Below are 11,353 nucleotides of genomic sequence, written 5' to 3' on the forward strand. Positions count from 1 at the left end.
CGTTAATATCTAAAAGGAGGGGGAAAAAGGCTACTGTCACGTTACTAGAAACAGATGGGTGGCAAAAATTGACAAGAAACCATGATGTATGGGGAATTAAGTAGTAGGATATGTCTAACATTTTCTTTTTTGAGACACCAAATAGGATGCAGTAAAAGGAACGACTGATGTCTAATAGACATAAACTTTAGCTTGTATGTTTTGTTTTCCCAATTCAGACCACGTACTATTCTCCATGGAATTTACCATTTGTCTTTTCATAAATTATACATATGCAGGTGCACGCACATTCATAGGACGACATTTGAAAGAAACAGTTCTCTGGGGTACAATTTAACGTGGTCTGAAATGGAAAAAACAAAACACACCAGCTAAAAAGGTCTATTGCAATATGCTTACTTTTGTATGCCATGACTATTAACATACTGATAATAATAATAAAAAAATATAATAATAATAATAATAATAATAATAATAATAATAATAATAATAATAATAATAATAATAATAAGCACTCTCAGATGAAAGAGAATAATAACCCTATCCAAGAGTCGATCGACGACTTACTTCTCCCAACACTATTCGGTCAAACGGAGCCCATCCCTAGTGGTCTGCGTCAGTTCGTTACTTTGACACCCGCTCAAGGAGGGCTAGGTGTACCCGACTAACAGTTTGAAGCTCCACAACAGTTCGCCGCTTCTACGACAGTAACAGCATTGCACGTAGATTCAATTACCACAAAGAGCATGTTTATGGTTGCAGGCGAGAATTCCACGGAGGAGTTAAAAAGAACGTCAAACCTTGAAAACTGCATCGGTGAAATCGAGAATGGGAAGTATTGATTCAACTCTACCCTCGGATCTGCTGCGGTCAGTTAACCAATCGAGAGACAAGGGTGCGAGCTCATGGCTTACTGCAGTGCTTCTTGTTGATCATGGCTTTGTGCTGAATAAACAAGAATTCAAAGGCTCTCTGCGTTTAAAGTATAATATGCCCCTGTCTGGCTTACCAAGCAAGTGTGTTTGTGGTGGGAAGTATGCCGTCTGCCATGCCCTGTCACGCAAAAAGGGAGGGTTCGTGGCGCAGAGGCACGATGGTGTTCACAGCCTACTTGCCTCACTTGTTGGTAAGGTTTGCACCAACGTTGAAGTCGAACCACAACTACAACCTCTCGATAATGAGCGATTCAACTTCAGAAGTACGGTAACAAGCCCGGAGGCAAGACTGGACTTGAAGGCAGGGGGCTTTTGGTCTCGAGGAGAATAAGCACTCTCAAATGAATGAGAAGATCCGGAAAGAGTACAACCGCAGGTTCCGGATGGTACTCTAACTCAAGTCTGAGCTGCACTCCGTAAACAAACTGGAAGCCGTCAACACCTCAGCAGTACCAGTGGTAACTTACAGTTTTAACATCATAAACTGGACGTTATAAGAGCTGGAAAAACTTGATACAAAGACTAGGAAGTTCCAAACTATGTACAAGATGCACCACCCCAAATCTGACGTGGACAGGCTGTACCTGCCCAGAACCGAAGGAGGTAGAGGGCTCGTACAACTCAGGCTTTCCTACAAGACGACCACTATTGGTCTTGATAAATTCCTCCAGGAGACGCATGACACCCCCTCCACTTTGTCAAAGACCACGACGACAGGAAATCCTCGTACTCCATCAGCAGACAGTCGATGAAGTTCAGTCGGGAACTGGGAGTGTCTGCAATACCACCTGCAGAGAATGAGGCGAACACCACCTATGCCCGCAGAACAGTACAGGCCAAGGCAAAACACCAGGGTCGCCAACAGCTCAGGTCCAAGTGGATATCAAAAGCGCTCCACGGCAAATACCCACTACGGGTGAGACAGGCTGACGTGGACCAAGACAAGACCCACAGATGGCTAAAAGCAGCTGGCTTAAAGGCAGAAACCGAGGGCTTTATCATCGCAGTTCAAGATCAAAGCCTCCAAATGAACCCAAAATGCAGACTTTGTGGCCGTTTCGACGATACCATTGACCATCTGGTCTCCGGCTGTCCTGAACTGGCTAAAACTGTACACATCCACCACACAAGGCAGCTGTACACATGCACTGGAAGATCTGCAAAGAGTTTGGTGTTGAGGTGATGGAACGATGGTATGAGCATGAACCCAAGGCTATCACCGAGAAGGACAACGTCACCATTATGTCGAACATGCCCATCCACACTGACAGGACCATCGCAGCTAATAGCCTGGTCATTGCGCTGAAGAGCAAGAAGGACAAAAGCCGCCTTCTCGTAGACATGACTATACCCCTCAACACCAACACTTCAGTCAAAGCCACGGAAAAGCTTAACAAATACACAGACTTGGAAATCAAGGTTGAGTGAGTGTGGGGGCTCAAAACAACAACAGTCCCGGTGGTTATGGGAGGCCTTTGTACCATCAAGAAGGACATGGAAAACTACATTAACAAAATCCCTGGCAACATCAACATTCATATTATTGGGACGCTCGAGATCATTAAGAAGGGACTGGAAAAGTACGTTGACAGAATTCAAGGAACAACTAGCATCAGCGAGCTCCAAAAAAATGACTATTCTGCGAACAGCCCACATCCTCAGAAACGTTCTGTCAATCAAGTAAACTCTTTGTTACCTGAGTGCCATGGTTTGGACTCGGTGCTTCAGAGATTAAGCAAGCAAGTCAAGATTACAATAACTATTTAATAATAATAATAATAATAATAATAATAATAATAATAATAATAAAAACAAATCAGAATGTAGTTATGGCTGTTATGTTTGCTGTCTTCTAACAATAAAAGTGCTCATTATAGGCGATGCAAGAACGTGCAAAAAGGTAACACAAATACAAACATGGCCAAAGAAAGAAAAAATGCGAATAATAAAACTAAAGAAATAAAATACAAAGTATTAGTATTCCAAATCTTTTGAGCCCAAACGGCTACAGAGGGGACCAAATGAAATGCCAGAAAAGCAAATAATAACAAACATTAGCTAACGCTGAACTAGTGAGCACAATTCGAACTCTTATTAGCTTGGTCACATGACTGAAAGGGAGTGAAACTAGTGACTAACGCGCAAGGAAGCGCGTGTTGCGAAGGCCTGGGCTCGCCAACAGCTACAAAATGCGTTTTTTTGTGCTTTATTTACCTGTACACGATATGCCATTGCCGCTAAATCCTGGATTACAATTGCAGTTGTACGATCCACTTGTATTGTTACAGTAAGCATTGAAGTTGCAGCTGTGGGCGTCGGTTGTACACTCATTGACATCTACTTGACGAAAAAAAAAAAACTAAGCCTGATTCAAAATACATTGAACGGTCAAAATAAAGACAATGTTTTGCTGACTCAAGTACATCAAAAAGGAACTAACTGCTTAAATCATTTTGAGACAATCAATTTAAAAGGCCTTTTGCAGCTTGCCACTCAAGTGGTACAAAACTGCCACGCTGGAGAGCAAACGTCGCACGGGGGCAAAACAAACAAAAGGCTGACACCTTGCTCTCCAATGTGGCGGAGATGTACCACTAGGAACGACCAGCTAAAAAGGCCTATTACCAGGACAAGTTTGTCCATTTTCAAAGAATCCCGAGTTACATAAGCAGTTATAAAATCCATTGGTATTGTTATAAAGAGCATTGATATGCCAACCTTTCATCAACGTTTCAAGGTGGTGGTGATAGGGAAAGGGGGCCCTTCATACCCATTACTGCCACGAAAAGAGTAAAATGAAAAGCCTGCGATTAACTCTCGAGGAACACGGGATGCCATTTCAAAATGACCGCCATCTTCTTGGTTTTTACTAAAAATCCAAATTTATCAACAGTATCGTAGAAACTTAAAGTATATTTAGAACTGGAAAGGAGTCTTAATTAGTAATGATTTGGAGAAACATAAACATGTAAAAACTAGCGAAATAAAGCTCCGACGTTTCGGTGGCATTTTGCCATTATCAAGGAATGGAAATAAATGCGAGCTCCAAAAGGAGTTAAAGAATTTGAATGAATGAATACAATACTTGAATCCATTCCTTGATAATGGTGTCTTGACATTTCCGAAACGTTGAAACACTATTTCTTTTGTTTTTTTGTTTTTTTTCTACACCTTTGTGTAAAAAGAATCTTAAAACTATTATGGACATAACCACGAAAAAAAAATGTAATAACACTCAATGAGTAAGAATTTGACAATTACCAAGACAGGCTTGTCCATTTCCAAAGTACCCAGGACTGCAGCTGCAGTTGTATGATCCCATGTTATTGTTGCAAATCGCATTCGCACCACATAAATAGATGTTTGTTTCACACTCATCAATATCTGGCACAAATAAATACGTTTTAGTTAAATCATTGTTTCGATAACAACATATGCATTTAACATAATCATTAAATTAAGCACTTATAATAATAATAATAATAATATTTAATACTTATATTGCGCTTTTTCTATAAAAATACTCAAAAGCGCATTACAATATTATTAATAACTAAATTAAAAACCAGTAAAATTACCCGGTAAAATTACAATATTTAAAAATAAATAAATAAATAATCTAACTAAAAGCCTTCTTAAATAAATATGTTTTAACAGAGCGTTTAAAAGAGTCGATTGATGTTTCCTGTCTTATTGGCAGAGGAAGACTGTTCCATAAAAAGGGGGCAGCCATCGATAACGCGCGATCTCCCAAAGTCTTCGTTCTTAGCCGAGGCCTTTCTAACAATATACCATTATATACGGCGTAGTTGGTAACGTGAGTCCGGTAAGACAGAGACAAGATCCTTAAGATAGCTAGGCGCAACACCGTGAAGAATCTTAAATGTAACAAGGAGAATCTTAAAATCTACGTGCAAGCGCACTGGTAGCCAGTGGAGTTCTCTTAGCAAAGGAGTAACGTGACAATACTTAGGTGCGCAGTAAACCAATCGAGCACTGGCATTCATGACTCTTTGAAGTTCCTTAATTTGATACTCAGGAGCACCGTACAATAAACCATTACAGTAGTCAAGCCTGCTTGTGATGAACGCGTGAACAAGCCTCTCGGTGAACTCACGAGACAAATACTTCCTAATGTGCCGGATATTGTACAAATAATAAAACGCGCTAGCGCAGTATAATCATACTAATAATAAATGTAATAATAATGATAATAATGGTAATAATAATAATGATAATAATTATAATAAATTAAATAGAATCAATAGGACAGTTACGGATTATCAAAATTCATTGTTGGCTCCAAGGTTGAGAGGAGTAAATTCAGAGCCACAACAAACACTCTCGGACTTAGAAGGATCGGACGCTAGTCCTTATCAGGCTTTAAATATATAGTATTTCAACTAGGATAGGAGGGGGTTGGAAATTATATTAATTGAAACCTGTCGTAATGTTAAACTAGAGCAAGGTTGAATGTTATTTTTTTTTTGCCTCACCAGTTTTTTTTTATTTTTGCTCGATTGAATGAATTACTATTAACCCCTATTAGTTTGAGCAGGCAGGCAGGCTGGCTTATAAAGGATAACTTAGGCTAAAGCAATAGTCCTGCTTTTGCAGAATTTTTGCGGGATTTCATTCCTTACTACATTTGATTCGATATTCACCAGCACATGTTTTTCCATTTCCGGTATATCCAGGTCTGCAAGTACAACTGTGTGATCCGATGGCATTTTCACACTCTGCGTGGATGGCGCATGAATGAGTGTTACTTGTACACTCGTTAACGTCTAAACAGTAACAGAATAAAAGTACACTGACGTTAGGTAGTTGCTTTTTAATTTACAACTTGAATACTTGAGTTAGACTGTATACAGTAAAATTCCGAAAATAAGCCCCGGGGCTCATATTTTTCAAAGGCCCCTTTTGAGGGGCTTATCTACGGAGGAAAAACTTGCGTTTCAAAATTGACTGGGCTAGCCTTATAGCTGGAAGTAAATTTACCGTTTTTGCTTTGTTTTACTTTGTATTTGAGGGAAATTTTCCAAGTACAAGCCCCCGGGGGGCTTATATTTGGAGGGGCGATTTAACGGAGGGTTTTTTGTGTTACCGGTTTTGGGGGCTTATATTTGGAGGGGCTTATACATGGAGGGGCTTATTTTCGGAATTTTACGGTAGTTAGATAAAAAGCTCAATTGTCTAAAAGATCATTAAAATACACACATTCATGAGGAAATAAAGTAAGCCGAAAGTGATCGACTGATAAACCGTCTGAAAGACGAATATGCAGACAGGCGGGCATGGTCGGACAGATGGAAAAACAGGCTGTCACACACACAATAAAATATAAGTCAACTTATAATGATTACCAGTGCATATTTTTCCATTTCCAGCGTATCCGGGATTGCAGATGCAGATGCTAGACTCCTCCATAGTCTTACAAACAGCATTTCTGTTACACACCTGAGTGTTTGTTGCACAGTCTTCAACATTTAACTCTGAAATAATAATAATAATAATAATAATAATAATAATAATAATAATAATAATAATAAGGAATTCAGAATTTAATAATAATAATAATAATAATAATAATAATAATAATAATAATAATAATACAATAGAGGTCACGCCCCTACAGAGGGTAGAGATGGTCACAATTATAAAAGCAATTAGTTACAATTTCGAAGTTGGTTAACTAGATTCTTCACTTCTTTAAAGAAAACAAGATTTCTACTCTGAAATGTATCACACAATAAGTTGCTCACAGCTTATCATGATAAGGCATAAGGCTTGTTATACTCCTCTAACCCCATTTCCCCGCGTAAGTTACCACAAATTATAAACGACCGTTCTTCTCTTTTCGACGTTTTCCTCTTTAAAGCAAAGTATAGTACTGGAAAAGTTGAAAATTTACAGGCACATGCACGTTGCGCGTTGCACGTTGAGTAAATATTGCAAAGTTAACTTCGTGTTTAAGCCGTAAACGTTTTAGTCTCCTTCGCAGCCGTTATTAGGGTCGTCACTCGTCACGCAACGCTCCTCCCCACTGGAGGAGCGTTGCGTGACGAGTGACGACCCTAATAACGGCTGCGAAGGAGACTATAAACGTTTCCGACAGGTTCAAAAAATGGGTCGAAAAGTAATAATAATAATAATAATAATAATAATAATAATAATAATAATATGATCACACAACAGAATCCCCTTTGTGCAGAATGTGCGGAAGTAGGGAGAAACGGTGGCCCATGTGGTCAGTGCGTGTGGTAAGCTGGCGCAGACAGAATATAAAGGAAGGCATGATAACGTGGCACGGTATATCCACTGGCAACTTTGTGGTAAATGTGGATTGGAAAGACCTAATAGCTGGAATGAAAAAAAGCCGGAGGGAGTGGTGGAAAGTGAAAACTTCAAGATACTGTGGGATTTCACAGTCCAGTGTGATCGGAAAATTGAGGCAAGAAGACCAGACACTGTCTTTATTCATAAGAAGGAGAGAGAGGTTGTCATAATTGATGTTACCATCCCAGGTGATGACAGGGTCAAAGATAAGGAACTTGAGAAGTTAGAGAAATACCAACTTTTGAATGATGAAATTGCAAAAGTCTGGCGCATGCGAAAAATCATTGTAGTGCCTGTTGTAATTGGGGCCCTTGGAGCCGTATCAGTCAACTTTAAGGAGTACATGAAGCGAATCGGCGTGAACGTGAGGTTGGAAGTTATCCAGAAAACAGCATTGTTGGGAACAGCAAAGATACTAAGGAAAGTACTGTCCCTGTAAGAAGAAGGAAAAGAGAGACCTGGGACCCGTGGTGACTTGTTGTTACCCGCTTCCAAGGACTATAAACCAGGCCGAACATCCTGCCTGAGTCTACAAGGAATGGACGTCATAATCATAATAATGATAATGATAATGAAAGGTAGTTAAAAAATAATTAATAATGATGATGATGATGGCCAAAACTTTTTTTTCTGTTTCAACTGAAAATGATGAATGGGCCATTTCTGAGTTCCTAGATGCAAAACCTTTCTTCTGAAAATGAGTTTTATTTGCATTACAATAAAAACTAATTTCAATATCAACCCGGAAATATGGCATCCACGCAGCAGTTCAGTTCAGCGAGTTATGTTAATTGACTGAGTAATTTCTCACTTCAAAACCAAACTGTTGCAATTTTAAGGCCTGTAAAAATCAACAAAAGACAAAATATATCACGTAGCTTGCTGTCCATACTATTCTTACGTGCTCAAGAATTTGACAACATAACCTATACTAAGAATAGTATCATCCTAAGAGTTTTGAATCATAACTGTAACATTGTTGAACAATATAGCTTGACAAAAATTAGACTTGCAAAATAAAAATAAAAAACAATAATAAATTATCAAGACAAATGCCTCGCTATTATACCCCTGCAAAAAGTTAAAGATTGAATATTGAGTTATTTCTTCTACATTAAGTCTCACGAGATATATGATCCTACTAGAGGAAAGATTTAATGACAGTGCCAAGAATTAAGTACTAAACATGCATTCTTTCTAGGTGTTAATAAAAAAATTACATTAATTATACGGAGATCATTTCCGCATAGTTTTACGTTATTATTTCAAAAAGTGTTCCAAACGTTAATGGAGACAAAGGCAATCATATTTGCAGTAGTTACTGCATATTCTAGATTTGAAGAGGGGTTAGGTTGCATGGTCACCAACTAGTGGCGACGAATTGTACCTACAAAAACGCCAGTCTCTGAAAATTTTTATCCGGTCTGTCTCACGGTTAAATTTAATTTCTCCCTCAAAAGTCTCGCATTTCCATGCTTGCAAATTACCGCGAACTATATCTCACGTATCCTCTGGTCATATATTTAGGTATAAGACTCGCTTCCCAGCCTACCTTGTATAGTTCCTTCTTGTGCTCCTTGTTTCGAAGCAGCTGGAGTGTTTCGAGGCCACTTTATCGTGATTACGAAAACCAAAGTGACTACCGCCGTCAGGAAAGTTATGACCACAGTAACAACCATCAAGAGCTGCATTCGTTGGATTTTCTGGACATCTTTTCTCGAAGCATTCAACGTCCTTGGTGGCGCTTGTCCTCTGTTGCTGCCATCTTGATTGGTGTTTCCCATATTAACTCTTTGTACTACTACATCAGTCGCAGACTCGTCCTCAACGACGTTTTCGTATACTTCATCGCCTTTAATTCTTGTTTCGGGTTGCAGCTCTAAGTAGACTTCGTATGGCCCTGTTGGTGTCGTATACATGGTTGTCAGCCCAAAGTAATTTAACCATGGATAATAGAAAGACTGGATAGGAAACTGGCTGACGCGATCTGTTCCAACATAGTGGAAAAATGTGACGTCACATTATCGAGAGCCATTCAACCTCTTACATCCGATGTTTTGCACGTCTTATTTTTCCTCGCATATTTCATTCTCTCAGTCTTCGACTATACAGATTGGCCATGTTTTGAAGTAAAGGATGAAGAGGACTTGCTCTTGGAGAAGACTGTTAGAGGGTACAAAACCGGTACAGGCAAAAGACGGAGTAAATGATTCTGAAACTTGTGAGAGCGACGAATGACTCCAGTGCCCAATAATTTCATGCACCAAACGGGAAGCCTAACTACATAAAAAGTATGCGAAAACTCGCATGTATACAGCTACAAAACACCTATAAAAAAGGCACAGCCTAATTTTCATCAAACGACAAGAAAACCGGAAATAATTTTAACCCTTTTTATCACGGTTTTCACGATTTCTTTTCTGCTTTTGTCGACAAGCTCAGCGAGTGTCAAATTTTATAAGTTAACAACCATTGACAAAATGATTTTATTAGCGGCAAAAGTACCCAGCTCAAAAAAGCGTTTAATTTTCCCTTCAATTTTATTTACGGACAACCAGTAACAAGAAGTCGTATTTGAGAAATATAAAAAAGCGGGAAAAAGTTCACAGCAGAGAAAGGAAATTTGCTTGCGGACCACCGTGGAAACGCCGTTTCTAAACTTTTTCAAATCAATTTTCATTGTGAAGCAAGTTGTTTTGTTATTTTCAGGTATAAAATTAATGTACAGTGACCCCAGGTACTTTTCAGTCAGGTCTTTGAAAAAGCGAACTGCAACGCTTTTAAAAATGTTACGTAAAACGATTAATTGTTAACTACTAGAATACAACTGGGAAGCAAACTCGCCTGGTTAATAGTAGAACCTTCACTTCTTTTTCATTAGGAAACACTTGTCTTCCATAAGGCTTAATAAAACCTAGAAATGTATTGTCTTTGAAATACTGACCTTTTTTTAGGATGAAACAGAGTTTAAGTTTTTGTGAAGTGTTAATGATATGGATAGGGGATACTGTAAATCACCTCCTCTTAGTTACAACGAGCACAGTATAAAGGAAACCATTTAATCCATAAAGTTCATTCATAAAGTTCATCATTCCCAACATGCATACATACATTCTCTTAAATTAAATCCAAACGATGTTCTCACAACTTGCAAAGCGATCAGCAAGGTTCTTGCCAGAGGATTTGTGTACTGATCATGCGCATTACATCAAAAACCATAAATCAACGGTCTTGAAAAGAAACAAAAGCATGGCGGTCGAAGTCGGGACTGTTTCTCACTATTATATTTTGGTAATTCGCAATTTTATTGATCTTATGTCGCTTTTCAGACATAGTGTGTTGTTTTCTTTTTCTGTTAAACAATTTCCCCCCGCAGAGTTTGGAGTATGCAACATATAGCCCCGTATAGCTGATAAGAATCGCCGAAGAGTTGAGCTATCGAGCAGTGTTTTGCTGCAAACCTTAGGAAAGTTAAAGTCGCTTCAAGGTACAGAGCTTTTAGTAGTAGTTGTGATTTGTTTATTAGGATCGTTTTGAATTTTAACGTTGGATTCAAGGTGTTGACTGATTGTAATAAACGTAGTGAAATGTTATGAAGTGTGGATGTTTATTCAGTTATGATATGTAGAGCTGTAAGCTCATATATATAAAGCTCTCTGAATATAATTGCTTCCGATAAATTTGACACTTTCTCCAGTAATTTTAATCAGCATCAAGTTATCATTGCCCTGCAAAAACGACGTAACCTATAAATCGATCGAGCTCCACAATTCAGTACCGAAGGACAAATACGATATGCAAGAAAAACAAAGATGCATGATATTATTTTTTTCAATTTTTTAAGCATTTCTGATTTCCTCTGCCGGTTCGCTTCTTGCTTCTAAAAAGTCTAAAAAATATTTACTGTGGGAAAAAGTGCAATTATCCGCTGACCACCACGCAGGGTGACCGCTTTGCAAGTTGTGAGAACATCGTTTCTCGGTCCCAGACCTCGCCTCTCCCCCCTCCCCCCCCCCGCCCCCCCCCCCCGATAAACACTGTTCCCAAAGAAAAATAGAACTTGCTTTTATATATGGAAA

The 11,353-nt window shown here is 38.9% G+C and overlaps 2 protein-coding genes and 1 pseudogene across 3 annotated transcripts in view; 2 read left to right on the forward strand and 1 right to left on the reverse strand.

Annotated features, from left to right (window-relative positions):
* The window catches only part of LOC140945711 (uncharacterized), a 12,126-nt gene extending 5,700 nt beyond the window's left edge, over positions 1-6,426 (reverse strand). The window contains exons 1-5 of one of the 2 annotated variants that reach the window (XM_073394753.1): positions 6,302-6,426; positions 5,600-5,722; positions 4,197-4,319; positions 3,150-3,272; positions 1-9 (exon numbers count right to left, since the gene is read on the reverse strand). The exon at positions 1-9 is cut by the window's left edge and continues 114 nt beyond it. In XM_073394753.1, the coding sequence (XP_073250854.1) occupies positions 1-9; positions 3,150-3,272; positions 4,197-4,319; positions 5,600-5,722; positions 6,302-6,365 (442 nt within the window). In that variant the 5' untranslated portion in view covers positions 6,366-6,426. Of the gene's footprint in view, positions 10-3,149; positions 3,276-4,196; positions 4,320-5,599; positions 5,723-6,301 lie in introns of both variants that reach the window. The other variant, XM_073394751.1, reaches the window with a different exon arrangement.
* LOC140945738 (uncharacterized) lies at positions 2,079-2,619 on the forward strand (annotated as a pseudogene).
* Positions 6,427-7,150: 724 nt separating the features above from the next.
* LOC140945105 (uncharacterized) lies at positions 7,151-7,713 on the forward strand. The gene is made up of 2 exons (XM_073394166.1): positions 7,151-7,247; positions 7,367-7,713. The coding sequence occupies exons 1-2, from the start codon at positions 7,151-7,153 to the stop codon at positions 7,711-7,713; spliced, it is 444 nt and encodes a 147-aa protein (XP_073250267.1).
* Positions 7,714-11,353: the final 3,640 nt, after the last annotated feature.

Source organism: Porites lutea, chromosome 8, assembly GCF_958299795.1.
Source record: "Porites lutea chromosome 8, jaPorLute2.1, whole genome shotgun sequence".
Taxonomy (NCBI): domain Eukaryota; kingdom Metazoa; phylum Cnidaria; class Anthozoa; order Scleractinia; family Poritidae; genus Porites; species Porites lutea.

Coding starts and splice junctions, on each gene's coding strand:
- LOC140945105 (XM_073394166.1), top strand. CDS start 7,151: ATGTGCGGAAGTAGGGAGAAACGGTGGCCCATGTGGTCAGTGCGTGTG. Junction 7,248..7,366: donor AGGCATGATAACGTGGCACG/GTATATCCACTG, acceptor GGGATTTCACAG/TCCAGTGTGATCGGAAAATT.